The sequence below is a fragment of the Corvus kubaryi genome, unplaced genomic scaffold, assembly GCF_017639235.1.
Source record: "Corvus kubaryi isolate FWS band 111438036 unplaced genomic scaffold, C.kubaryi_AGA036_p1.0 74, whole genome shotgun sequence".
NCBI classification, from domain to species: Eukaryota; Metazoa; Chordata; class Aves; order Passeriformes; family Corvidae; genus Corvus; species Corvus kubaryi.
Window position 1 is genome coordinate 17,400,833 of NW_024582061.1, and position 25,046 is coordinate 17,425,878.

A 25,046-nucleotide genomic window follows, 5' to 3' on the forward strand; every position below is an offset into this window, starting at 1 on the left:
GGGGTCGGCGGCGCCCGCCGGCAGCGGCAGCGGCGTCCGCTTGAGCGCCCGGGTCGGCGGCGGGCCCTGCGTGATGGAGGGCGGCGAGCTGGCCGCCGAGAGCATGGAGACCCTGACCGAGCTGGGCGACGAGCTCACCCTGGGCGACATCGACGGTGGGCGCCGCGGGAAGGAGCGGGGCGGTAGGGTGGAGGCGGCGCGCGTGGGCTCCTCACGCGTGGGGGGGGAGCGCTCGGGTCTCCCCGCGCAGGCCCGCGGCTGCTGGGGTAGGAGGCGTGGGTGGGTGGTCCTTGGATCGTGATTCTGGAGTGTTCCCCGAGTGCGGAGTGGGAGCGCAGGGTGGGCGCGCTTCCCACGCGGTACGGGCTTCCACGGGCGCGGGGGGGGAGCGGGGATCCCCAGTCCCGGCTGCGTACAGGCGGGGGACGGAGCACGTCCCTCCGGGCAGCGCTTGCCTAGCGAGCGGCCACGCGTGTCTCCCCTGCTAGGGGAGCGCTTCTGAGCGACTTTCGTGGGGCTGCCCCACGCCTGGTGTCGAGGCCGTAGCCGCAGGAAGGCGGTGGGGATGTGGGGGTCCGAGCCGCCGAGCCCACCCTCCCACTGGTGGCCGGCCTGGGACGGGGTCGGGGAAAGTGATGACCGTGTGCCCCTACTCCTGCCGCAGACTCGCGGGGCAAGCCACACTGCCCACGTTTCCCTCGCGTTCCCTCGTGGCTCCCTTAAAGTAGGTGCTGAACGATGGCTGAAGCTGTGCCGCCACTAGTGCCTGTGGGAGGCCGAGCCTCTAAGCCATCCTGCATCGAAACAGCTCTAACTGCTTAAATTTCCCGTTTTCCGTGTCATCCTAAAACTTTACTGCATCGCTGGCACAGCTGAGATCTGTGAGAAAACCCCTGTTTTCCACCGAAGTGCAGCAAAATGAAGCGCCTGCGTGTGACGCCTATTTTATGTATATTTTTGGCGACACGAAGCAGCTCCTGAAAACCCCATTTAAAATGACGTTTCTCGGTGTGGTCCGTGCTGTAGGCTGGTGGAGATGAGCTCCTGCCTTAGGTCACTGCTCTGCAGGCTGTAATCCCAAAAAGAGCTCAGTTTTGGGGGTGTCCAAAATATCCTTGTTTAGCAGCTGGGAGATAAAATTATACCAGTACTTTTAGATTTCTAATTGACACTGATTTGCCATGTAGCTTGGGGCCAAATTTATACTCCTTTTTTTTCTTTTGTCATAAAAGAAGAATGTACCCTGTGAGAGTGCATTTGGCTTAGTTATTGCTCATAAAGTTTGATAGTGCCCATTGAAGGTGCTGTTCTCTGTTGTTTAAGCACCACGTAATGAGTTCTCAGGTTCCACACGGAAACTGAGACGAATTGATGAACCCAGCGATGGCTCCAAACTGAGGTGTGCCCTGGGAGGTGTGATTCAGAGCGATGAGTAACTTAGGAAAACGAGCTTCACTTTCCTCCCCAGCTCCAGGGGTGGATTTTCCTGGAGAAGGCAGGGGGAAGATGTATGACAATCCTGCTTTTTTTTGTGCTCCAGCATGGATTAATCTCAGGGTTTGAAATTTTGCAAGGACTTTCATTTGGTTTTTAAGTTGTCTCATGGGTGTTCCTCTCCCAGTCAGACTGAGGGGCTCCTCGTTACCTGTTGCGTGGATTTTGATTTTTTGTGGTGGATGTTCTCAGCGATGTCAGTGCTCACTGGGTTCATACTTCCAGACAGGGCGCAAGGGTGGCCAGGGGGCCCCAGTGCTGAGCCCAAAGGCTCTGCCTCCTGCCCTGGCACAAGCTCCTCCACCAGCCATGGGCATCTTCCTGCTGGCAAGGCGCTGCTGGGAAACATCGGAGCATGAGGTTTAAGTCAGTTGGAGGCCAAAGCACATCAGGGTTCAGGACAGAGAGGTTGTTTCTGCTGAGGCTGGGCTGTTCACTGCTTTGTGTTTCTCAGAGCATCTCCAGGAGTGTGAGGAAGAGCAGCCTCTGTGCTGGAGAGCTGAGCCACCACCTGGGAGAGGCAGCTGAAGCCCAGCCCTTGCCTTTCTGCCAGGTATTGGGATGATGAAAGCAACAGAAGCCCTTGGTGGGCTCAGTTTTGGTTTTGTAATACCTTGTTGATGTTTTTTAGCCTTGGGTTGGGCCGGGATTTTTTTTCTGCCGTAATGTCACTCTGCTTTAGGGCCTGAGACCTCTCCAGCACAGAGGGTGCAGGTGCTCTGGTGACACTGGGTTTACCACTGATGGCTGGTCCTCCAGAAGCACCTGAGGTTTCTCACAGTGAGTGTAGACACTCTGATTTCTGGGTAGGTGAAGGTGTTTTAAAAGGCAGAGATTTATATTTTGGGTGTTGGCTGTTTCTTTTGCTTTTAATTTTTTGTGTGTTGTTATTAGGAAAGCTCTTGGGCCCTTAAAAAAAGGTGGGTTTGATCCCCTGGCAGTCTTAATTCTTCAAAATTAAACTTTAGACTTGTTGCATTTAGTCAGAGTTAAGTCTGTCTTAAAGATGTGATTTAACTTGTGAGAGCAGGAGTAGTTTTTTTTATATTAAATCTACTGCACTGAACACAACATTCTTTAAAACACGCTTGAAATTTTGTTCTTATGCTGGAATTTACTCTTCCAGAGCAAATCTCATCTGATTTATGTTTATTCTCTACTTGCAGTTGTTCTGTCTGATAATGAAATAGCAATGCTATCAAACAAAGAGTTTGGGAAATAGTTTGGATTATTAATTTTATCGTGTTCAGGGTTATTTGGGATGGTCTTAGCTGCAGTCAGTTGGAATGTGGAGAGCTGTTTAATACCCATCTAGATGTTAATCTTGAAACAACCCTCCTTGCTCTGCTAGTGTTTTGTGAAAGCCAACTAAGGCAATGCATTAAAAAAAAAAATCTTTCATTCCTCTAGTGAAAAGTGGAGACAAGGGTTTGGTCCAGCTGATCCCCAAGGGTGGCTGCTGCCTCATGCTGGGGGAACTGTGCGTCTCCACTTAGTGTCAGGTTATGAACAGGTCAGGAGGTGGATGAACATCTCCTCCCAGGCTTCTCCCTCCAATAGACTCTAGTTCTTGAGAGCAGTGGTCACAGCCAGTGTTTAAATGTGTGTCAGGGTGTGGAGGGATTGCTATTGGAAGGGAAGAGTAGTAGTATCACAGAAATATGTTGAAATGTGTGTTGAGGGAGCAAGAGGCTTGGAGGAGGATTCATCCCTTTGCTCTGTTTCAGACAAAGGAGTGTCAGACAAATTAATTGGATAATGTGTGGGTGGCATTTCAGAGAGCTGAGCAAATTAATAGCCCTCTTATTGCTGGGACATAATCCATGGAAACTTCTTGTCAAAAGTTCACTGCTTCAAACCTGCTTCATAAATGACAGCAGCAACATCCTTTGGGGTTTGTGAATGAGAAAGGTCCTAGTGTAAGGAGCCCTTTGCCATTTTTTTTCCTATAAATCAGAAATCTATTTTTTGCTTCCTAAACCCATATTTATTATTTCGTTATAAGTTCTCTTATGTTTGTGGGTCCCCTCTTTTCCTATTTCCAGAAAAAAATAAATAGCACTTTCAGAAAACCATGGAAGAGCCAGTGCAGCATGGGCAGATCCTGGGGCGGGGAAGAATGTCTGACTCCTCATGCCACTGCCTGTACACAGATCAGGGGAAGTATTCAGGTGTCTTAAGGTGCCTAATTGGATTACATTGGATTAGATTGAGGGAAGAGGAAGCTCTTCTTAGGAGCAATGATCTCTTGGTTGTGAAATGTTCCCCTCTTGGGGAAGGCCTATAGTGTTGCAGTAGGAGCCACTTGATGTGGGCTGATAAAATCCTGGAGAAGGTGGGATGGAGAGAACCTGTTGTGCAGTGACTGCAGGCAGAAAACCAGCAGAAAAAGTTATTCTGATGTTTTAAACACATGCATAGATTTCTTCTGGTACAGTTTTATAAAGTGGTGTTTCCTTCTGTGGTTTTTCCCCAAAATTTGTTATGCTTGTAAGTAAAAAAAAGCTAAGATGAATTCTTATCTTGTCTCTTCATTTTCCAGATACTCAGTGGGGCACAGTACAGATAGGGGGCTTGAAAGCTCCCAAAAGTTGGATGGGAGAATGGTTAGTACTGGAATTGGGGAGGTGCTTAGTTTCTTCCTTCTGCAAGGGTTAGACTGAAGGAGTGATGGAGCAAGACTCTAATACTTTAGGTATATATTGGAGACTGCTTTAAGTTCTAGTCTGTGCTTGGATCTTGTTGCCTGGAAAAGTGTAGGAGGGTCTTACTTTTTGCCCTGAACAGCAGCAGCAGTGCTGTGCTGCTGGCCACCTCTTGGTCTCACTCTGGAGGTGTTGAACTGGTGTGATGTGTTCTCTGAAGGTTTTGAAGGACCCAGCGCTCCCTTCTGTGCACACACGCCGTAATTCCAGTCCTGATGTAAGTGGCGGGTGTCAAAGTATGCAGGCAATGAAATAGTGTTGAAGTAATTTTCTTCTGTTTTACAGAGATGCTGCAGTTTGTCAGTAACCAGGCAGGAGACTTTCCAGATCTGTTCTCGGATCCCTTGTGCAGCACCTTCCAGGGTGGCAGCGGCAGTGGCAGCAGCAGTGGGACCCTGGAGCCGCAGCTGCAGCGGCCCTACAGCCAGGTGCAGCTCCAAACCTTCCCGCCACCCCCTGCATCCCCCCAGCTCCAGAGCCTGCCGGTCAAAGCAGCGCAGACGACGCCTCCAGCCCCTCCACGCTCGGCCCCTGTCCTGCAGCCGCGGCCCTCACTGCAGCCTCAGCTCCAGCAGCAGGCCGTCATGATCACGCCGACGTTCAGCTCTGCTCCCCAGACCAGGATTATCCAGCAGCCGGTCATCTACCAGAACGCGGCCACAAGTTTCCAAGGTAGTGCTTGCGCTGCTCAGGCTACAGGTGTGCCTGGTGCACTCGAGATTTCAGGGTGCTCAGGCTGTGGATGTGCCTGGTGCACTTCCAGTAAGTGGCATCAGTGTTCAAACTCCAAGTGCATCCTCAGCCATGACAGGCTGGTGATCCTTTTCTTGTGATGCTGCGTGTGGGGTGTCCCTTCTCCTACCTGCCTGGATTTGGAGTTGGGGAGCATGAGAAATTGTTGTAAATGAGATCTTTAGTCGTTTTGTGTGACCTTTTACCATAATTGTTGTCTTGCTCTTCTCCTCTGGCCTGGCCTTCTGCCCTATGGCTCTTGGGAGGCTTGAGAAAAGTATGTCTTGAAAGATTGCTGTTGGCAACCCTGTTCTCCCACTGATGGGTGCACTGGGTGGATCCAGTCTGTCCGACATGGCAGTCTGGAATGAAGGCACATTTCATTTACTGAACTTTGGAGCTCCGTACTTGCACTGAGCAGAGACACCTGTAGGGATATTTAGTGGTGATGGGATCTTCCTTTGTGAATGCTGAATGACTTGATCCTCTTTAGTAGGTGTTGATTCTTTACGTGACAGACAGGATCCTATGGTCCACCAAGACCAGGGGGAGTGGGAAAATGCAGGTTGGATGTCCTGCATAATGCCACTGAAATAGTGAGTCCTGTTCTATCAGACTAAAGGGTTTTGGCTTTATTTTCTCTTAGCTGATCCTCTGTTCTTCCTGGAAAGCTGCTATTCTAAGTGCAGTGTCCTCTTGCAGAAGGCACCAAAGCAGCTGGAAGGTTCCCAACATGTGGGATGTGTTAGATGAATGCCGCCTACTAAGAAGCTCTGGGAAGGAGTGATGCATTTCCGGGCTCCAGGAGGGAGACCTGCATCTCTCGACCATTTCTGACATCTCTTCTGCTCTTCAGTTCTCCAGCCTCAAGTCCAGAGCCTGGTGACATCCTCCCAAGTTCAGCCGGTTACGATCCAGCAACAGGTGCAGACCGTGCAGGCCCAGCGAGTGCTGACGCAGGCTGCCAACGGCACCATCCAGACCTTAACGCCAGCCACGGTCCAGACTGTTGCTGCACCACAGGTCCAGCAAGTTCCCGTAAGTGAAAGTGCGGAATGATGCAGGGATCCAGCAGAACAAGAAAGTGCTTTCGTGGGTCTGGTCTCCTGACTTGCCAGGGGAGAAGTGGTGAAGCTGTAGGGCGGGTGATCCTGGCTAGGATTGCTTTTGCACAAACGTTTTCAAACCTGAGAGGTATTTCTAGCCAGCCTGTGTCCCAGAAGCATTTTACTTCATGCAGGTCATGTATGAGAGGCCCTGTTGTGAGATGTGATGTGACTTCTGAGCAATGCTCAGCAACCGTTTTCACCGAAATGGTAATTAAATGTAGTCTAAAATAATTTTTTAACTTGGTACTACCAAACCCAGTTGGAAACTTTACTAGAACAGGCTCTCTTTGACTTTTGCCTACATTTTTGCAAGTCCATCACCTCTATCACATCTTATAAGGACTGGTCGATACTGGAATGTGTTCTTCCAATTCTTCTGTCATGTTTTTTTTAATATTTTTACTGTTACAGTACCATGTGATTTTTTTTTTTCCCCACTCTTGTGCATCTTTGTATTGAATAAAAACGTTTGTCTATGAGACTCAGTATGACAGAGTTGCTGTGGTTCAGTTGTACTATGCCGTCTCTGGTGTTCTCAGAGGGTCAACAAGGTATTGGAAAGAAATAAGAGCAAAATAACTTACAGTGGATTTTGGTCTGCTTGATGTTAAAGGTACAGATCTTTTCAGTGAAATTTCAGGGAGAAGCTACCATGGGTGTTTGCCAAAGCAGACTGTCCTAGCTGTGTTAGACTGAACACTCAGACAATTAATGTAGAGAGCTAATTATAGGTGTAATTGGAGAGGAGAAAGCAGCTTTTCCATCAGCTCTTTTGTGTTTTTACCTACTTGTTTGCTTCTGGTGACTGATTTGAAAACCATTGTCATGGTGGCTCCTCTGCTCCACTCCCTCCAGTGCTGTTCAAATTGTCTCCTGCTTAGAGTTTGCATTTGGGCCAATGGAAAGCATTCAGGTGATGCAGGGTGCAAGTGAAAGAAATACTCACCCTGCTCTTTTGCCATCCACTGAGTTGTACAGCTATTACAACTCTGTCAGTGCTTACCTCTGGCTCCTGAGATCATCAGGAAAATACGTGCCTGCTCTCCTCTTCACCTCTAACTCCTTTCAACCTAGGTTCTCGTCCAACCTCAGATCATAAAAACGGATTCCCTGGTCTTGACAACCCTGAAAACAGATGGCAATCCTGTTATGGCTGCAGTACAGAACCCAGCGCTGACAGCACTCACTGCTCCCATTCAGACCACAGCTCTGCAGGTACCCTATGGATGTCCTTCTATCCCTCTCCTCACTGATGTTCTCTCCTATTAGTGCAAAGAAGAGATCTGAGCTTTAGTATTCTGCAGCAGTGCAGACAAGAAGGGGTTTTGAGGGCTGTTCTACACACATCCAGGGTGAATAATACTCCATTTCTGTCAAGGCTAAACACACAGATTGTACTGTTTGGCAGCCTCCCATGGCCAGTAAGCAAAGACCAAGGGCACATTTCTGTTTACCTTTTTCTGGTATTGCAAGGAGAGGAATATGACCTAAAAACTCAGTCCAGTTTTTAACTTGAAACTGAAAGCTAACTGACTCAGAGTAGCTGTGGAACTTCCTTTTGCCCCTTTAGTAGTGTCTAATAGTAGTATATTGAATGTGACAACTGATTAAGCTGCTTTTTGGATGGCATTTGCAGTGAGGATTTGTTATAATCATTGGAGGTGGCAGTTGTGCTTCATGGCCTCCACTTCTAATCAACTCTTAGAAACTTATGCCCCCAAAGAAACATTTATTATGATATTGTATGTTCTGAACAGATATCTCTGTACACATATTTACTTGGGGAGATAAATTTGCAAGTGTGGACCTAAATTTTGACTTCTTTTGCAATAGCATGGTATGCTTCTTAATGCTTATTAGCAGCCAGGCTAAAATCTTCAATTAACCTGCTTGCTTTTAGATGATGTTTTCACACAACTTGAGGCTTAAGAGATTGTGTCTATCTGAGGCATGTTTGAACACATTGAAATTTGGTGGATGTTAGCCAAGGAAAGGTATAAGACTTAAATTCACTTATTTGTCAAGTTCCATCTTGAAGTGAAACTAAATTAATTTCTGGTATCCCAGTTAGAAGGCTATTTCAGAGTGAAAATTGTTCCTGTAATTGCTCATAGCTAGTTGCTCTAGGCTAGTTATTATTATGTTTGTCTTTTGACTGAAATAACTCTTACTCTCCATAGCTACTTGCTTCCCTGATCCTTGGTGTACTTCAGAGAACACAGGTGCCTTTCTAAATCCTGCTTTGCTGGATTAAGCAGTCTAAACTTTCTTTCACTACAAGTGTCCTAGGAGCCCCTCTGTGCGACTGTCCTGATGGGATTCATCATATTTTATCTCTGAGTACATACTGCTTTAGTTTGCTGTAGATGGTCTGTCCTACATCTAGATGTCCAAGTTTGAGCTTTTCACACTGCTGTATATCACTCATTAGTCTTAGTTCCTCATATTAAGGCATTTTTATAGCTTATGGATTTTTTTTTTTCTTCATTTAATCAATTTCAAATCAACTGCATTCCTCAAGCCAAAGGTTGTTTTTTTCATAGTTGGATCCTTTCTAGCATTGTCATTACTAGTTGGAAGTAGTGTGGGCTGTTGCTGTTTTGATGACTATTTGTCCAAAGAAAAGGTGGATTTGGACACTTGGAGTGTAAGGATTGTAGGAACAAGGAGGAGCCTCAGTCCCTTTCTCTATTTAGGTGGATGAACAGAGCGTAGTGTTGGCAGAAGTGTTGATGTGCTTGGAGAACAAGAGATGTTCTTATTCCACAGTGACCAGTGTGGGAGCCAGAGTGACAGATTTTCCTGTGTTGCTGTGCCAATGCTTGTGCCAGCTAAGAAAGATGGAAGGAATTTGGCATCTCACATCTTTCCTGAGCTGTACCAACTTTTCCTGATTCTTTTATTTACTCCTTTTTCTTTTTGCCATCATAAACCTTACCTAAATTGGCTGATAGCTCTTGATACTTGTTACATGTGGTCTTTGTAGACCCTCGTTGGGAGCAATGGGACCATTTTGACCACTATGCCTGTGATGGTGGGACAAGAAAAGGTGCCTATCAAACAAGTTCCTGGGGGTGTCAAGCAACCTGAACCACCTAAAGAAGGAGAGAGGAGAACAACTCATAACATCATTGAAAAGCGCTACCGGTCGTCCATAAATGACAAAATCATTGAGCTGAAGGACCTTGTCATGGGGACAGATGCCAAGGTAAAGATGGGGAATAAATGCAAATGGGGTGCCATAAATACTTTGTTTTCAGGTGCTCATTGCGCTACCAAATGAAACATTTGGGTACACGTAGCTGTTAGTAGCATGCACATGTGTATTGGGCTAAGACTGGTGAGAATCACTTGTGCTTGATAATCGTATTCAGGAAGGGTCATCTGTAAAATATTACTTTTACTATGCTAGTGGTACTGCTTCTTGAAAATAAGCTATGCCTTATGCATTCATTCTTACATTAGGTCTAACTTAAAATAGGCTCTCTAGGTAGAATATCCAAGTGGATGTTTTCATAACTCTGCCAAACCAGATCTTGCTTCAATTAAGTTTCCTTTTCCATGGGACTGCAGTAAGGATGAGGGTTTACAGAGCTTACCAATTAATTTCCTTTAGCTATTGAGCTGTAAAAACTCTTGCATGCTCAAATATTGGAAGCTTTCTTGCACCACATATTCAGGCTTTGTTCCTACTCGCTTTACCTCATGCTGGTGGAGCAGGCAGTAGTATTCTTGATACCTTCTGTGGCTGCTGCACAAATAAGTGCACTAGTGAAGTCACCTCCTATTGCTGGAAGTGGAAGCTTGCTTTTTGAAAACATCGGTAATGTGCAGTGGCTTCATAGTACTTTTGGCTTATGTTTGGAAGATAAACTTGCCCACTGCTGCTGGAAGCAAGGATTTGCATGGAGATGGCCAGGCGAATGAGGCAAGGAGGGAACTACTTATCTCAGAATTAAGTGGTGATCAGACAGCAGCTTGTTCTATCCCAGAACTGATCCACTTCATTTACAAACTATGGTACTTTCAAAGGACTATTTCTGGCTGAAACTTAAGTGTGAACTCCATTGTAATTTGGATGTTAATCTGTTTCCATTGTACTGTTTTTATAAGGTCTTTGAGAGGCCTCAGTCCTTGTGATCTTTGTCTGATACCTTGCCCACAGAGCACGCCCTGCTATTGGTTCCTTTGCAGCTGCTGAGAGGTCCTTTATACCCTTTTCTGTCACCACCTGATACAAAGGGTTGTGGTATTCCTAAAAACAGGGGTCACCCTTTGATACTCTTAATATAAACCACTTTTTGTACATTTTAATTCCTTACAGATGCACAAGTCTGGAGTCCTGAGAAAAGCCATTGACTACATTAAATACCTGCAGCAGGCTAACCATAAGCTGAGGCAGGAGAACATGGTTCTGAAGCTGGCTAACCAAAAAAACAGTAAGTTGTGGAGGCTCTGCAGCAGAGGGGAGGCAGTCAGCATGAATGTAGGATGTATCTTGCCGTTTCTTATCCTTGACAGAGGTTCTGTCAACAGTGACCAGTCTTACTCCAATTACAGAGCCAATCTGAGAGCTACTGTCAGGAGTCAGGGTGGAGAAAGATGTACATAATGCACTCTGATTTTTGCAGAGCTGTTGAAGGGCATTGACCTGAGCAGTCTGGTTGACAATGATGTGGATCTGAAGATAGATGACTTCAACCAGAACGTGCTGCTGATGTCTCCTCCAGCTTCTGATTCAGGATCCCAGGCTGGCTTCTCCCCCTATTCCATTGATTCAGAGCCAGGAAGCCCGCTCCTTGATGATGCAAAGGTATGTGTGACTTTAATTGCCTAATTCAAGGTATCTCCTTCAGAATATGTAAGAGCCAGAATTTAAATTCTTAGTCTCAAGAGTGGAACCAGCAGACATCTGGCAAGCAGGTCTGGAGGGCTTAGAGAGCCTTTGTAAGGATGAGGAAGGTGCATGTGTGTGTCTTACCTTTCTTTAAATTATTGAGACTATTTCCTGAGCTGTATTACCTGAGCTGTACCTTAGCTGCTGAAAGAACTGTGCTTATCCTTCAGCCCCTGTACAGTCTCTGTGGACTTACAGTGCACGTTCATGACCCAAGGGAGCCCATGGCTTTCCAGGATATGTATGTCCAGGGAGTAAAGCAGGAGAACTTGGAAATGGATGATGACATCAGTTGTGGTTAATGAGACCATAAGTAATCAGAGTAACAAAAAGCTGTTAGCTGTCTTTGGCTTACGGGTTTGTTTTGTGGATATCACAGAAGTGGGTATTGTGGGAGATCCTCAAAAGAGTAAGGGCAGCAAAGGTTAATCCTAGCCTAACCCAGGAATACAGTTAACACCTGAAATGACTGGACACAGAAGGAAGTTGAAGGCATTCAAATATTTCAGCCTTATCTTACTAAGCTAGGAAAAGCTTTACTGGAGTTCTTGCTCATCTAGAGCTCAAAAGCAAATTTATACATGTTCTGTTTCTCCTTCTTCCCTACCCCTTTCTTGGCATAAACATTTTTTGTGCTCCAGAATGGTAAGCATTGGGTTTTTTCTCCTTTTTCTCTCCATTCCTATTCCCCTGAAGGTTAAAGATGAGCCCGACTCTCCTCCTGTGGCACTTGGTATGGTGGATCGCTCTCGAATACTCCTCTGTGCTCTCACATTCCTCTGCCTCTCCTTCAATCCACTGACATCCCTCCTGGACGCTCGAGGAACCCCCGAGTCCGACAGCCTGGTGCGCCATGGCTCTGGCAGGAACGTGCTGACAATTGAGTCAGGTAAAGAACTAGGATGATTTGGGCCATGGAAGGTGTCCAGCCTTACGTGGTCTCCCTGAAAGCCACCTGCAGCTGCGACGGCTGCCGGTCACGAGGTGGACGCTCGGTGTGGTTCAGTAGGATGGGTTTGTGTGTTCAGGGAGTTGTATGACCTTTGTTTAGTGGGTGGGGAGGGGCAGTAATGCAGGGCAGGGCGTGGAAGGAGAGCCAGCTTGGACATGGCTCCAGTTCACATCCAGTGTTCTTCTTGCATAAAACCAGCCATGGCTCAGAGTGCTGAGGTTGAGGCAGCACTGATTTGTAGTCCAGCAGCCTGGGCTTTTGGCGTAGACCCTTGAAAAGTAGTTCAGGATAAGGGGCGTCCTCCTGTCTTTACCAAACTTTGAGGCATGTTCACACTTTGTATTTGTTTTTAAGGTAACTGATTTTTGTGACTTAATAATAAAGTATTACTACACCATTGCTATGGAGTCTTGCAACTGGCTTGTTGATACACTCATTCCATAAAATTCATAGTTAAAAATACAGCTTAGGAGAGGGTGGGGGATGCTGTAGGCATGCAGTTGTTTCCCTGACTGGTAAGTATGGTTCCTCAGTGTTGCTTTGTAAATTTAACTAAGATCAGAAAATGATACTGGAGTATTGAGTACCTGTGGGTGTGTTTTACAGAAAAATCAGAAGACAACTCCTGGAAAATGAAGTGCTGATTCATTTTTTTTATACATCAGTCTTGTAAAAATAATCATTTAGTTGGGAATGTTGAGGGTTGAGTTTGGATGAAGAGGTGTTGGTATATGTGTTTCCTGATTGAACTGCAGTCTTTGCAAAAGCTGATTAAACATGTGGCATGCATAGCCAGACATCCTTCGGGGTCTGTGCTCATCATGTTGCCAAGCTTTTGGTGTCCAGGTTAAAATTTAACTTTCCCTTTTGGGATATCCATTGTAGATGCAGCTGGTTGGTTCGGTTGGATGATGCCCACCCTAATCCTGTGGCTTGTGAATGGAGTGATTGTACTGAGCGTGTTCATAAAGCTCCTTGTGCACGGAGAGCCGGTGACCCGGCTGCACTCGAGGTCCTCGGTCACCTTCTGGAGGCACCGCAAGCAAGCGGACCTGGATTTGGCACGGGTAAAGTTGACTTGGTGTTTTGCATCAAATGCATCTTTTAGGTGGGATTGTGGGTAAATGTTTCCCAACGAGGCAGTGGCTTGGCACTTGCAAGAGCATGGTATTCCTTGAGTGGGTCATCCTGTCTGATTTCAGAGAAGCTGTTGCCAGCAGATTGTTCTGAGCAGATTGCTGTCCTCCTCAGCCTAAGTTAGTGAGGCATGGAAGCAGTGGAAGAGGCTCCTAACTTCTGTCCTTGTTCCTAGCTACTGCATCTTGTATCAATTTTTGGCAGCAACATCTTGGGTTTTGTCCAGAATCTGGCCTCTGCTCTGTCTGTCCGTCTGCTGTCCTCCAGCCTCTTGGAAGTCCTCTTTATTGCTGAGGAAGCATTTGGCTTTTGATATGGGGACCCTGAAATTTCCATGGTGTTTGACAAGGCAGGGAGCTCTTTTTACTTAGTGCTGCTGTATCTCACAGGCAGTGCAGGATCAGAACCACGTGTGGAAAATATGTGTAGGGCCAGATTTCAAGCCAGTGTAAACTGCTGTTATGTTTTCAGTTTCTGTGTTGATGTCCCTCTGCCAAAGATCTTGTCCAGACTTGCAAGTGAGTTCGTCTTCTCAGTGCCAAGGAGGTCCCAAAGTGTGTCTGATAGTGATTTTTGTTGCTGAACCTTTCATTGTGTTATTTGCAGGGTGATTTTGCTGCAGCTGCGTCAAACCTGCAGACTTGCCTGTTGGTACTCGGACGAGCACTGCCAGCTTCCCGCCTGGATTTGGCCTGCAGCCTGTCCTGGAACGTGATCCGCTACAGCCTGCAGAAGCTGGCACTGGTGCGGTGGTTGCTGAAGAGGACTTCTCATCAGTGGCGGGCTAGGGAGGCCACTGCAGGATTCGAGGATGAGGCCAAGACCAGCGCTCGGGATGCAGCCCTAGCGTATCACAAGCTCCATCAGCTCCACATAACAGGTGGGAGCAGAGGTGGCAGATCTGCTGTCTGGTTTTCCCAAATGAGGAGACTCGGAGCTGACCCTGGAACATACAGGGAGAGCACTACAGCCTCTCTCCTCTGGGAGGGCTGTGTTAGAAATTAGCCTGACAAATTCTGGGACCACGTATTAAAACACAACAGGTTCATGTAATAAAAGAACTCTGTAAGAACAGCTGAAACAACTGCAGTGTAAGCTTCTCATGTCAACAGGTTTTCGTTGTTTCTTTAGGAAAGAAGCCCTGCAAATTATGGTAGTATTTAGTAGCTGGTACTACTGATTAAAAATTAACACTTTTCCTTCTCCTCCTGGTACAGGTAAACTTCCCTCCAGCTCAGCTTACTCAGGCTTGCACATGGCATTGTGTGCTGTGAATCTGGCCGAGTGTGCAGAAGAAAAAATCCCACCCAGCACAATGGCAGAAATCCACCTGACGGCTGCAGTTGGCTTGAAAACCCGCTGTGGAGGCAAGCTTGGCTTCCTAGCGGTGAGTTGTCTTATCTTCCCCGATCACACCCTGAAGCAGAGATCTAGGAAAGCCTGGAAGCTGGCACTGCTGTATCTTGGAGAGGGCAGCTGCTAGCACTACAATTATAATATGACCTGCAATTATGATACGAGCTGTAATCATGATACGACCTTTGTCCTTGGTGGTGCTGCTCTTTCCCTAGATACTGTTCTCAATCTTGTCCTCTCCTTTCACCAGAGCTACTTTCTAAGTCAGGCTCAAAGCCTGTGCAGCTCAGAGCGAAGTGCCATTCCTGACTCGTTGCGTTGGCTGTGCCATCCCCTGGGACAGAAGTTTTTTGTGGAGCGAAGCTGGACAGTGAAGTCTGCTGCGAAGGAGAGCCTGTACTGCACGCAAAGGAATCCTGGTGAGATGTGTGTGGCATCCCAGCACTTTGAGCCTGGCAGTCTCTCCGGTCTTGTCTAGGACAAAAGTGGGTGTCATGTCTGAGAGCTTGTTCTTTTCTGCCCAACCTGCTTGTGGTTCTGATGGGTGAGAGGGCACAAGGAGCTGAGGTGTCTCCTCAGCCTGCAGGGTCTGGCTTGCCTCCCTTTGTATCCTGCGCTGTGTCATACTGCTCATCGCTTTATCTGCTCGAACACAGCCCAGAGGTGGCCCTGAGTGTCTGGGGAGTGACTTTGGGGTGACTAAGGTTTATCCTCTGCAGAGCAGTGTCCTCACTGTTTTGCTGAGAGGCTGAAGTGCCAGAGGGATCTTTGGCCAAAGGCTGCAGCTTTATAAGTGGATTAAAAGGATGAAAAAGACCTAAAAACTTAGTCTTTATAAATCATTGCATTAGTTCCTCAAGATCTTCCCTCTACTATTCTTCCTCATGCTCTTTCCTACATTTTAATTCTTCTTTCTGGGTGTCTTGGGAGGTTTCTACAAGGATATGCAAGTTAAATGGTTTTGTTTATCCTTCTCCTCTAGCGGATCCCATTGCACAAGTCCATCAGGCATTCTGTGAGAACCTGCTAGAGCGAGCGGTGGATTCACTTGTGAAGCCTCAGACTAGGAAAGAGGTAGCGGGACAAGAGGAGGAGGAGTCGTGGTGAGTATGTGTGTCCCACTGGGCACTGCTGGCCACAGCAGCAGACTCTGAGGCAGAGCTTGTAACCACTGACTGAGTGCTGTGGGGCAAACTGAGTGGTTAGTCCTTGTTAAAGGCTTGGAATAACTATGTTAGTCTGACCACCACAGTTTATTAGCAGAGCAAGCTCTGCCTCTTTGTATAAAACCTCTTAAGTCAAAGGTGAACCTGGGTGTGGTGGGGATTTCTGGTGTTAGCTGGGGTAATACTGGTTGATTCCTCAACTGAATGGAAGGCACTTTCACTGCTGAGATAAAATTTAATGTTCAGGAGCACTAAAATTAGCATGCACCTACCTCTGCTATAGACTGGGACGTATGTCCAGGGCTTTCAGAGTGTGAAGGTCTGGCATGTCAGAGAGTGAACCCAGCAGCTTGCTGCTTTGTGCATGAGTGTTCTTCTGACTGCAGTGCAACATTTACCGGCAGTAAAGAATCAAACAGACGTGTGGCAAGAGGAGGAAAGATGATGTTGGATGAAATTGTCATTGTCTCTAAGCTCTTCGACCAAATGAAAGGGGAAAATAGGTGGAAAACAGTACCTTTTTGTACTGAACCATGTCCAGCTTTCTCCTGGACTCCACAGGAAGCAGAACCCCAGCCTTTGCTAGTAATTCAGCACTGTTTCTAGCTGATCTCCAGATTTTCTGGTGCCAGGCAAATGTTACATACATATATGGTAAGCTCTATAAGGATCCTGTCTGCAGAAAGTGTGGGTAAAAGCCTCAGATAGGAAGATAACCCAGTTTCCCTACCTGTGTAAGGAAAATACTGTACCCTTAGCTTTGGGTTTTTTTCTAATCTCATGTCTTGTTTCCTAGCAGAGAAGGAGCAGCAGTTTGGTTTAATTGCTTGTGATCAGATGCTTCTGTTGATGAGAGAAGGTAGCAGGATTTAAATAAGGGAGATGGATTGTCACTATACTAGTGGGAGTCCTGTTTCCTCATGGGAAGGACTAGCTTTAGTAAAATAGCAAACTTTTTTGTCCCCTTCTAGGGGTGGGAGCTCAAGATCTTCATCTGTAGCATGTCCCAGTAAATTAGGTCATTGCTGCATATGCTATTTTCTCTGACCAGTGCTGTGAACATGCTATCACTTCCATTCATATGTATTTGCATATATGCAAATAATCAGAGAAGTGTAGTTCAGCCTCTTTTGGAGGCAGTGATTGAAAAGGAGCCTGTAAACAACTTGTAACATATGTCTGTGTTTGAGGTGAGACTTGAGGTTAAATCTAGTTCTGTGCTGGTGGTCATGAAAGGGGAGATGTGAGGCTGCTCCTTTTGGAGCATCGCTCTGCACTTTACTCTTGGGGTGGTCTCTTCAGTCCAGCAGTGTTGTGTTACTTGAAGAGCTTGAACTCTCTGTGGGCTTAATGGGTCAGCACTGTTTAAAGATGACTTGTGAACGAGTAGTGCCTTGGTATCTTCTGTTTGACAGCATAGCAAAGGTCTGCCTTGCTTCTTGTTTCAGTGAATTCTCGGGTGCCATGGAGTACCTGAAATTGCTCAACTCATTCTTGGACTCGATGGGAAGTGGAGCCCCACCTTTTGCCAGCAATTCTCTACTCAAGTCTGCCCTGGGTAAGTCTGGCAGACCTGAAGCTCTTTCAGCTGCAGGATCTACTGCCAATACAAATTCCCGCTCCCTACCACCTCTCAAACTCCAGTCAAGGATAAATCCAGTCCTTGGAGTGAGGCCTGATTGCATGCCAGTGTGGTACCACCGATCAGACTGGAAGAGAGTGATTAAGAAGGCTTGTAAATTTGGCTCTGTGTTGTAATGCTGAGTGCCCAGCTGGGATTGCTGCTATTTGTATTGTTGGGCAACATTTTATTTCCAATCTGAACCCTGTGCCCTCACCTGAGAGCTTGCTCCTGGCAATGCAAAGCAAGAGGAAGGGTGGAGCATATAAACAAACATAGCAGCATTACAGTTGAAGTACAGGAAGGGTTTTTTTCCACTTAATTACCTATTGAACTGGGTGGCCCCCACTTTCACAGTAGCTGTGAGATATATTCCTCAATCTCCAGAGACCTGCAGCCTCTGCTCTGGGCATATATGGGGAGGTGCTTGTTTTGGTCCCTTGGTGTATATCTAGTGGGACAACAAGGGCTGCAGAATCCCTCTGAGCCATGGGCTCATCTGGGCTGGGTTGGTAGCAGGCTGCTGGACTATTTGTCTTGCTTGGTGTTGGTACAGACAGCACCTGGCAGCTCACTGGGATGCTGGTGGAGCTTTAGACACAGGCTAACTGTGCTGTACCTAAAATGTATAGAGCAAACATAAAAGGAAAACTAAATAATTATTTTTTTTAAAGAGAAGTCTGTGTTCAGGTCAATATTGTCATGGAATTGAAAGGCAGGTTAGAGTAGCAGAGCATAAGTCTTTTGGCCCTAAGTAGGCTTTGGGAAGTTTTTGAGGGGATGTTAAATAATGAAGGAAATTATATAGGGAACCTGATGGACTGTCTTGATGGTGATTAGTGCCAATCATGAGTGTATGTATGAGTGGAGTTGTTATTTTGGGGGGGTGAGTGGAGATCATTGACAGGAAGGAAGTCAACAGTTTCTAGACAAGTTGGTAGGGTAAGTTCTCATTGACAAGATACAAATATGCCATCCAAAACTCTGCTTGCAGTCAGATGTAGGGTGTTTGCATGCTGCCAAGTTCCTTTGTGTTCTTGCAGCACATTTCAGCGTTCACATGGATGGCTGAGTTCCCGTGGGATCAGTTTGGGCTCATTAGCATCAATCCCAGCAGAAGGCGCTGGCAAGGGCCCGCGATACCTGTCCTCTTCTCCCAGTGTGAGGGAGCCAGGTGTGCTCTCCTGGGCTGCAGCTGATGGTTCTGTTTTGCAGGTCCCGACGTGGTGTGCCGGTGGTGGTCAGCAGCCGTGGCTATGGCAATTGCTTGGCTCAGAGGGGATGATGCAGCTGTGAGGTCACATTTTGCAGAAGTGGAGCGCATGCCAAAATCCTTGGAGATGTCCGAGTGCGTAGGCCTCATACACTTTTCAACCTCCTGCTCCTTCTAAACAGGGGTGACTCCTTCCCCTAATGCTGTCCTGTAGGGTCACACCTACCTGTGCTCTGGAGCTGCATGTCTCTTGTGCTCTGCTAGTGCCAGTGTGCTCAGCAGTTCATGTGTAGGTCAAGGCTTGCAAACTGATAGTAAAGCTGTGGACTGGAAGTCACGGTCGTAGTTGCTTCTTTTGGGATGTCTTTTGGCTTTGTTCTAATTGCACAGTCTCCCACGTTCCAAAATCAAGCAAAATTCACATGGTGGTGGAAAGGATGGTGTCACTATCTCTGTTCTTTTGCACTCAAGAATCTTTGCCAGCTTCCTCTCATTCCTCTGTGCAGTCTGTGTAGGTGAGGAACAATTGCTGGTTTTTTTCTGTCTAAGGAATGATGGTATCTCTTGAAGATGGTAGAGTGAAAGCTGATGTTGTGGCAGCATGACATGGTATTGCTTGAAAGCAGCCTGCTTTCTGTTTCAGGAATGCCCTGGTGAAAGCCACCTTCTACATGTGTAAAGCCATGCAGGCCTCTCTGTCTGGGAAGGCAGATGGACAGCAGAGCTCCCTGGGTCACTGTGAGAGGGCCAGCAGTCACCTGTGGAACAGCCTCAACATGAGCAGTGGCACATCCAGCACTGTCCTCAACAATGTAAGCATTATAAGCCCAGGATAACACGTGGTCTGTCTTGGTTGTAAGGTTGGTCTTGCTGCAGGTGTGTCACTTCCCTGTTGTAGCTGCATTCTCCATTCACTCTGTGTGTCATGGGGGTAGAGGGGAGACTTCTTCCCTATCCTGCAAAGGGCATTGCCATTGTTCTGTTTCTTCTGTATGAGGGAGCAGAGCCACAAGTATGGTGTCATCTCCCCAGGCACAGTCTCAGCTCTCATTCCTCTTGTGCCAGTAGCTGTCACCCCTTCCTGGTGCTTTGACCAGTTTGAATTTGGTCCTGCATAGATGGAAAGTATCCATCTCTCTCCTCCAGGTCAAGTTGGTGATACCTGTAAAACAGGACGTCACTAAGTTGAGCCTGCTCTGTTTCAGGCCACTCTCATGAGTGTTTGAATCCTCTGACACAGAAGTGTGACTATGCTGTGCTACTCCTGAGTTTGTGTGGGGCTTGTTTCTCTTCTTTCCAGGATTACATAAAGCTGGAGCTTCCCTCCATGGCATATGGGACGTGGTTCTGGTCCCTCTCGTCGTTGCTGGGTAGCAGCTGTAGTGCATTGTAGTTGCATTGCATGTTGTGGCAGTGACTGTGCAATGTTTCTGCAGTGCAGTACAGAGGCACTCTCTGTTCAGCAGCACAGGCAGAGAGCCCTCCCAGAGCCGGGAGCGGTGCTAGGGGGCAGCAGTAGATGGGGAAAAGGGGTTTGGCAGCTGCTGTCGGCTGTGCCAAGACTGCCTCTTTTTTCTATGCAGGTAGCAAGGCTGTCTTTGCTGTTTTCCACTAGTTAGCGTCACCGTTTGGGCAGGAAAGCCTTTGCAGAAGGCTGTGTGTCCGTGGGATCAGTTTGAATTTGTTAGCATTGATCCCAGTGAAAGGCGCTGGCAAGGGCATGTAACATTGATGCAATGTGCCCTTGGCACATGTTTTCTTGACCTCTTGGTTGAGAGATGCCACTTGGGCGAAACGCAAAGGCCTGCTCCCTTCAGTGCATTGTGGGGGGTGACACAGCGGGGAGGGCAGGGGAGGCCCCAGGTAGGCAGGAGGTGCTGTGGCTGCCTTCCCAAGGGCCGTGCCAGCAGCCATGGAGCTCATTTTGTGCCCAATGCTGTGTGTTACTAAGCGTGTGTGCCTGGGCACCTTGGCTCTTGCAGATGATCCAGCTGCTGGCCTGTGACTTGCTGCTCTCCCTCCGCACCAGCCTGTGGCAGAAGCAGGCGAACGCCAGCCAGGCGCTGGGTGAGACCTACCACGCCTCGGCCCCCGAGCTGACGGGCTTCCAGCGCGACCTCGGCAGCCTGCGCAAGCTGGCCCACAGCTTCAGACCCGCCTACCGCAAGGTGATGGCTCACCTCCCTGGCCCAATCCACCTCCAGCTTACCTATAGCCCTTCCTGGGGGTTATGGGAAGCTGCTGCCCTTGGAAACATAGGGTGTATGTGGGCTTGAGTGGTTTGGACACTTGGGGTGGGATGGTCTTCCACTACCGGCTTCCATACTTTCTGTTGCTGGGTGATGAGGGAGGCTCCTGTGGGAGTTCAGTGCATGTGGGGAAGTACCCACTTTAGCTTTTGCATAGAAAACCATCAGCACATCTGTATTGCCAAATACCATGGCATCCTGTCTATGAAGGTGGCTTCAGACTGGGTCTGTTCCTCTGGGGAGTGTGGAAGAAAGCTTCTGCAGCCGTGCTGGCTCTGCTGATTAGCTGGAGGGTCAGAAGCCTTCTGCATCTGTAGATCCCTGGATGCTTTTTTGGACATTTTCCCCCTTCTGTTCAGTTATCTAGTTATAAGCCTCTGTAGAGGAAGTATAGTCTAATACTTGGACACGAGAGTTGTCCTGGTATTGTCCAAATTCTGGATTTTAAAGTTTGGTGCTGTTATCAAAGCACTGCACTAGCAGCCTAGGTTGAGAATCCTGTCTGGACCACAGCGCCAAAGTTTGTTCTCCAGTTTTCCTACCTTGTTTCCTGCTCTCAATCCTCCCTCTTTCCAGGCCACTCACAGTTAGGTGTCAATTTTTTTTTTCCCCCTCCTCATGGTTGCCCTGACCTGCAAATTCTCCAGAGACAGGTGGAGAGATGAGGGAGGAGCGTGGAAATGGGGTCTCTGTTTTTGTCAAGGTGTCAGTGCTCCGCTCTTGAAATGCGGTGGCTGAGGGATGACAGAAGTTCAGCCGCAGCGTCGTCCCTGTGCCAGCCCACCTCTCATCTTCTATCCTGCCTTCCCTTCCAGGTCTTCCTCCACGAGGCCACGGTGCGCCTGATGGCGGGTGCCAGCCCTACCCGCACCCACCAGCTGCTGGAGCACAGCTTGAGGCGGCGCACGCCCCAGAGCAGCAAACAGGGTCAGTCCTGGGGCCCAGGCCTGTGGGGCTGGGAGGGGGCAGCCCTTGGGCAAGGTGTGGGGGCATAGATACAACCTGCAGTGTCTTCTGCTGTGTTTTGTTATTGAGCTGCCATCAGCCTGTGGCTCAAACAATGCTTCTGCCATGTTCTCTACAAGCCAGCTAACGTGGGCTGCCAGCCCTGGGCTGGAGGTGTCGGCGAACAGGCTGGAAAACATTTTCCTTCATGAAGCTACACGTGCACAAAACTTGGCAGTCTGGGGTTTGGAGCAGTCAGTGCAAAGGCAGGAGCTGGGAATTCTAAAGGGAAGAGCCAAAAGATGAAGGATGTAAGGGAATTGGCAAATGTGCATGCCAATGTTGGGATGAGCCCTAGGAAGTGAACTGAAAGGAACTGTCTCTGTAGAAGACAGGACTGACAGTTCCTACCTGACTCTAGCTCAGTGCTCTCTGCTAGCCTAAAGGCCTTCAGGGTGCCCCCCTGCTCTTCGCTCAGCCAGGGGATGCCAGCCAGAGAAGCCTGTGCTTGGTGGTGGCAGTTGAGGGCCCGTGTGGTGGGATTTTCTCATGCAGGTGGTAGCTCTATTTTGAGTTTTTCTCTTTCCTCTTTGCCCATAGGTGAACTGGACACACTGCCGGGCCAAAGGGAGCGAGCCACAGCCATCCTGTTGGCCTGTCGCCATCTCCCCCTGTCCTTCCTGTCCTCGCCGGGCCAGCGAGCGGTGCTGCTGGCCGAGGCCGCCCGCACCCTGGAGAAAGTGGGGGACAAGCGCTCCTGCAACGACTGCCAGCAGATGATCGTCAAGCTCAGTGGGGGCACGGCCATCGCTGCCTCCTAACACTGGCATGGGGTCCCTTTGTGCAAAGACAGCCTGGTTGAGCGTCAGCCTGGACTTCCCTTCTGGAGCTTAGAAAAAGTGCTAGGTTAGGGCTGTGCTGGTGGGATCATGATGGGGTGGGAGAGGGAGGGAGGGGTTTGGGTTTGATTTTTTTCTAAACTTGCCCCAGGTTTAGCTTTACTAGCCTCCTTGGTTGTTCTCAGGCACTGCAGCAGGAATCTGTCTAATTGTGGTTTTTGTCACTATGCCTGGGGCTGTTGAGAAGTGCTGCCCCGACACTAATCACCTGTCCCTGCTTGGGAGAAAAGCCCACAAGCCCACGCCACAGAGAAGTGGCGCATCCCGTGTCTGTCCTCAGGGGTATTTTGTTCTCTTTCCAAACACCTCTGCAGAAAGAAATCTCTGGGGAGGGCAGAGGATCTGTTCAAGCCTTGTTCCATGGGGCTGCTGGGGCCTGTTCCCAAAAGAAAGGGGAAGGCACCAGCTTTCCTTGAGTTGTGTGTCAGGAAACTGAAGCCCCCTAGACCCAACTTACCTAGGTGCTCTGGGAGTATCACTTGGGGCCAGTACTGCCCAGAAAATTTCTCTACAGTTTTTATACAGGTTTTTTTATAGGAGTGTTTGTGGCTTTACAAAAACATGGGGAACAATGCAGCAGATTTCCCTTCCCTTCTGCTTCATGCGTCTTTTCCTGTGATAGCTGCCTCCAGTTTTCAGCAGGGGGTGGGTTTGTAGCAGCCTGCAACAAGCAGAGCCTGATAGAAGACCTTGGCATCCTGGGTCATCTGGTGCTGGGTGGCAGCAGAGGTGGACATGCTGTGCCCTGCACTTGGCATGAAGGGTGAATGCTTCTCTGGTGCCTTTTTGTTGATGCAGAAACAATTTTTAGAAACAGGTTTTTTTATTTTACTCACCTTCCTGTCCCAGAACTTGTCTTCAGGTGTTTCTCCTTACCTTCTCCAACTGCTCCACAGCTCCTGCAGGATCTGGGAGGCACTGGTTCAGGGTGCAAGTCTCCCAGCTTTGTTACCATTGCTATTCTGAGCAGTTTGACTTGCAGGTGTTGAATTGCCCATGACTTTCCAGGAGTGGGAGGTGGATTTGGGACAGGGAGGGAACGGTTTGCCCTCTTTCCCTCTGCCTTTCCTGTTGCATCTCTCCAAAGAAGTGAAGAGTGGTTGCCCTCTCACATGTGCATATGTGGAAACCTTTGCCAAGTGGGCATCGCTGTTTCAGCAGTGTGTACAGCCAGCATGTTCTCCATGTTGGCAGCTCGAAGCATTTAGATACAGGCAGCCATCCAAACCCATCCTGTCCCAATCAAGCCTGTGCTGCCCAACTCCTGCAAACTTGGACTGTTTTGCAAGAAGCTTTTACGTGTATCCAGCAGAGAGGCATGAGCTCCTTCAAAATGAGAGGAGAAAGATAGGGGCTTGTGGTTTCTCTTTACATAGGGTCTTTTGGCATTTGGGAGGATCATTTCATGTGCTACAGTAATTGAACACAGGTAACACTAGTCCTGGAGTTGCCTGGCTTCAAGAAGATGGAAACTGGGACCAGGAGAAACTCATCTCCCAGCAAAGCCTGTTCCCAGTGATTGTGGTCTGTAGCTGTGGACAAAAGCATGGGGACCAGAAGGTGTTTACCTCCCTCCCCCACTTTATTTGGGGAATAGCTGGTGGACACCCAGCTGCAGTGGCTGGTAGCCTGAGCTTCTTGTCCTACTGGCAGGGGTGTCCCTTGCTTCCCAGAGTCGGTGGTTGGAGGAGGAGCTCATTGTTTGAGGGGAAGAGGTTGCTCTCAAGAGTGTCTGATCAGTGTAGGGGATGCTCTAGTGGCACCAACTTTGGCTTTGAGCAAGTACCCTAAGTGTGCAGAACAGCTCTTGAGTTTGCACACATTTTGATTGCCCATTCCCAAGTTCCCTAGCTTATCAGTGATCCTGTTTTGGGGGGTAGATTGCCTCTTTTTTCATCTTCTGTGGCTCTCATGCTGTTTTCATTGTCATGGGGTTTTTTTCCTAAAATACAGAAACTCCTTGCCTGTGGCAACCTCTGAGTTATTTTGCATTTCTCTAGGTCTGCATGCAGCACGTGGGAAGTTCTGTGCTTTAGTAAAATGGGAGGTAAGGCTTTGGGAAAGCAGTGATGCTGAGGTTTCACTCTGTCACTAATGGTAGTCTGAGCCCTGGGGCCTGGGCGGCAGGGAATACTGGCTGGGCCAGGAGCTGGGAGAGGCTGTTGGGCTGAAACCCAGGTAATGAATAGCATGAGCCACCGAGGGTCCTAGCATGGCTGGTATGTCTCTGCCCCCTCCAGAGCGAGGGATCTTTGCCCTGTTTTTTCTACACTGTTCAAAAATTTGCTGTCCATCTGTCCCTACAACTTTTTTTATATGTGTGTGTATATACTGTAACTTTTTGGTTTGTGGTTGGGAGGAAATTGTTTTATGGATTATGTGAGAAAAGTCTATTTATCCACATGGAGTTCAGAGTAGGGATGCTTTGTGATATGAGATGCAACTGGTGATGGGGAGGTTCCCCAGGGAACGTATCTGCTGTCTGAAAACCCTGTTCCAGGGCTCCTCAGCATCTGTTACCTAATAAAGACGAATGTTACCACCACCTCCCACCTGCCCTCTTTCTCTTAG

General features: G+C 48.2%; 1 protein-coding gene across 2 annotated transcripts; it reads left to right on the forward strand.

The window, feature by feature from the left end:
• Nucleotides 1–6: 6 nt before the first annotated feature.
• Nucleotides 7–25,020, forward strand: SREBF2 (sterol regulatory element binding transcription factor 2). Of its 2 annotated transcripts, none has more exons than XM_042050489.1 (19): nt 7–182; nt 4,485–4,871; nt 5,788–5,969; nt 7,115–7,255; nt 9,027–9,248; nt 10,365–10,479; nt 10,672–10,853; nt 11,634–11,826; nt 12,775–12,956; nt 13,633–13,906; nt 14,244–14,413; nt 14,633–14,801; nt 15,365–15,485; nt 16,997–17,106; nt 18,385–18,517; nt 19,026–19,194; nt 20,365–20,550; nt 21,447–21,558; nt 22,177–25,020. In XM_042050489.1, the coding sequence occupies exons 1-19, from the start codon at nt 74–76 to the stop codon at nt 22,395–22,397; spliced, it is 3,378 nt and encodes a 1,125-aa protein (XP_041906423.1). In that variant the 5' UTR covers nt 7–73; the 3' UTR covers nt 22,398–25,020. The 2 variants fall into 2 exon arrangements, with proteins under 2 accessions (XP_041906423.1, XP_041906424.1); XM_042050490.1 differs by having other exon boundaries at nt 7–155.
• Nucleotides 25,021–25,046: the final 26 nt, after the last annotated feature.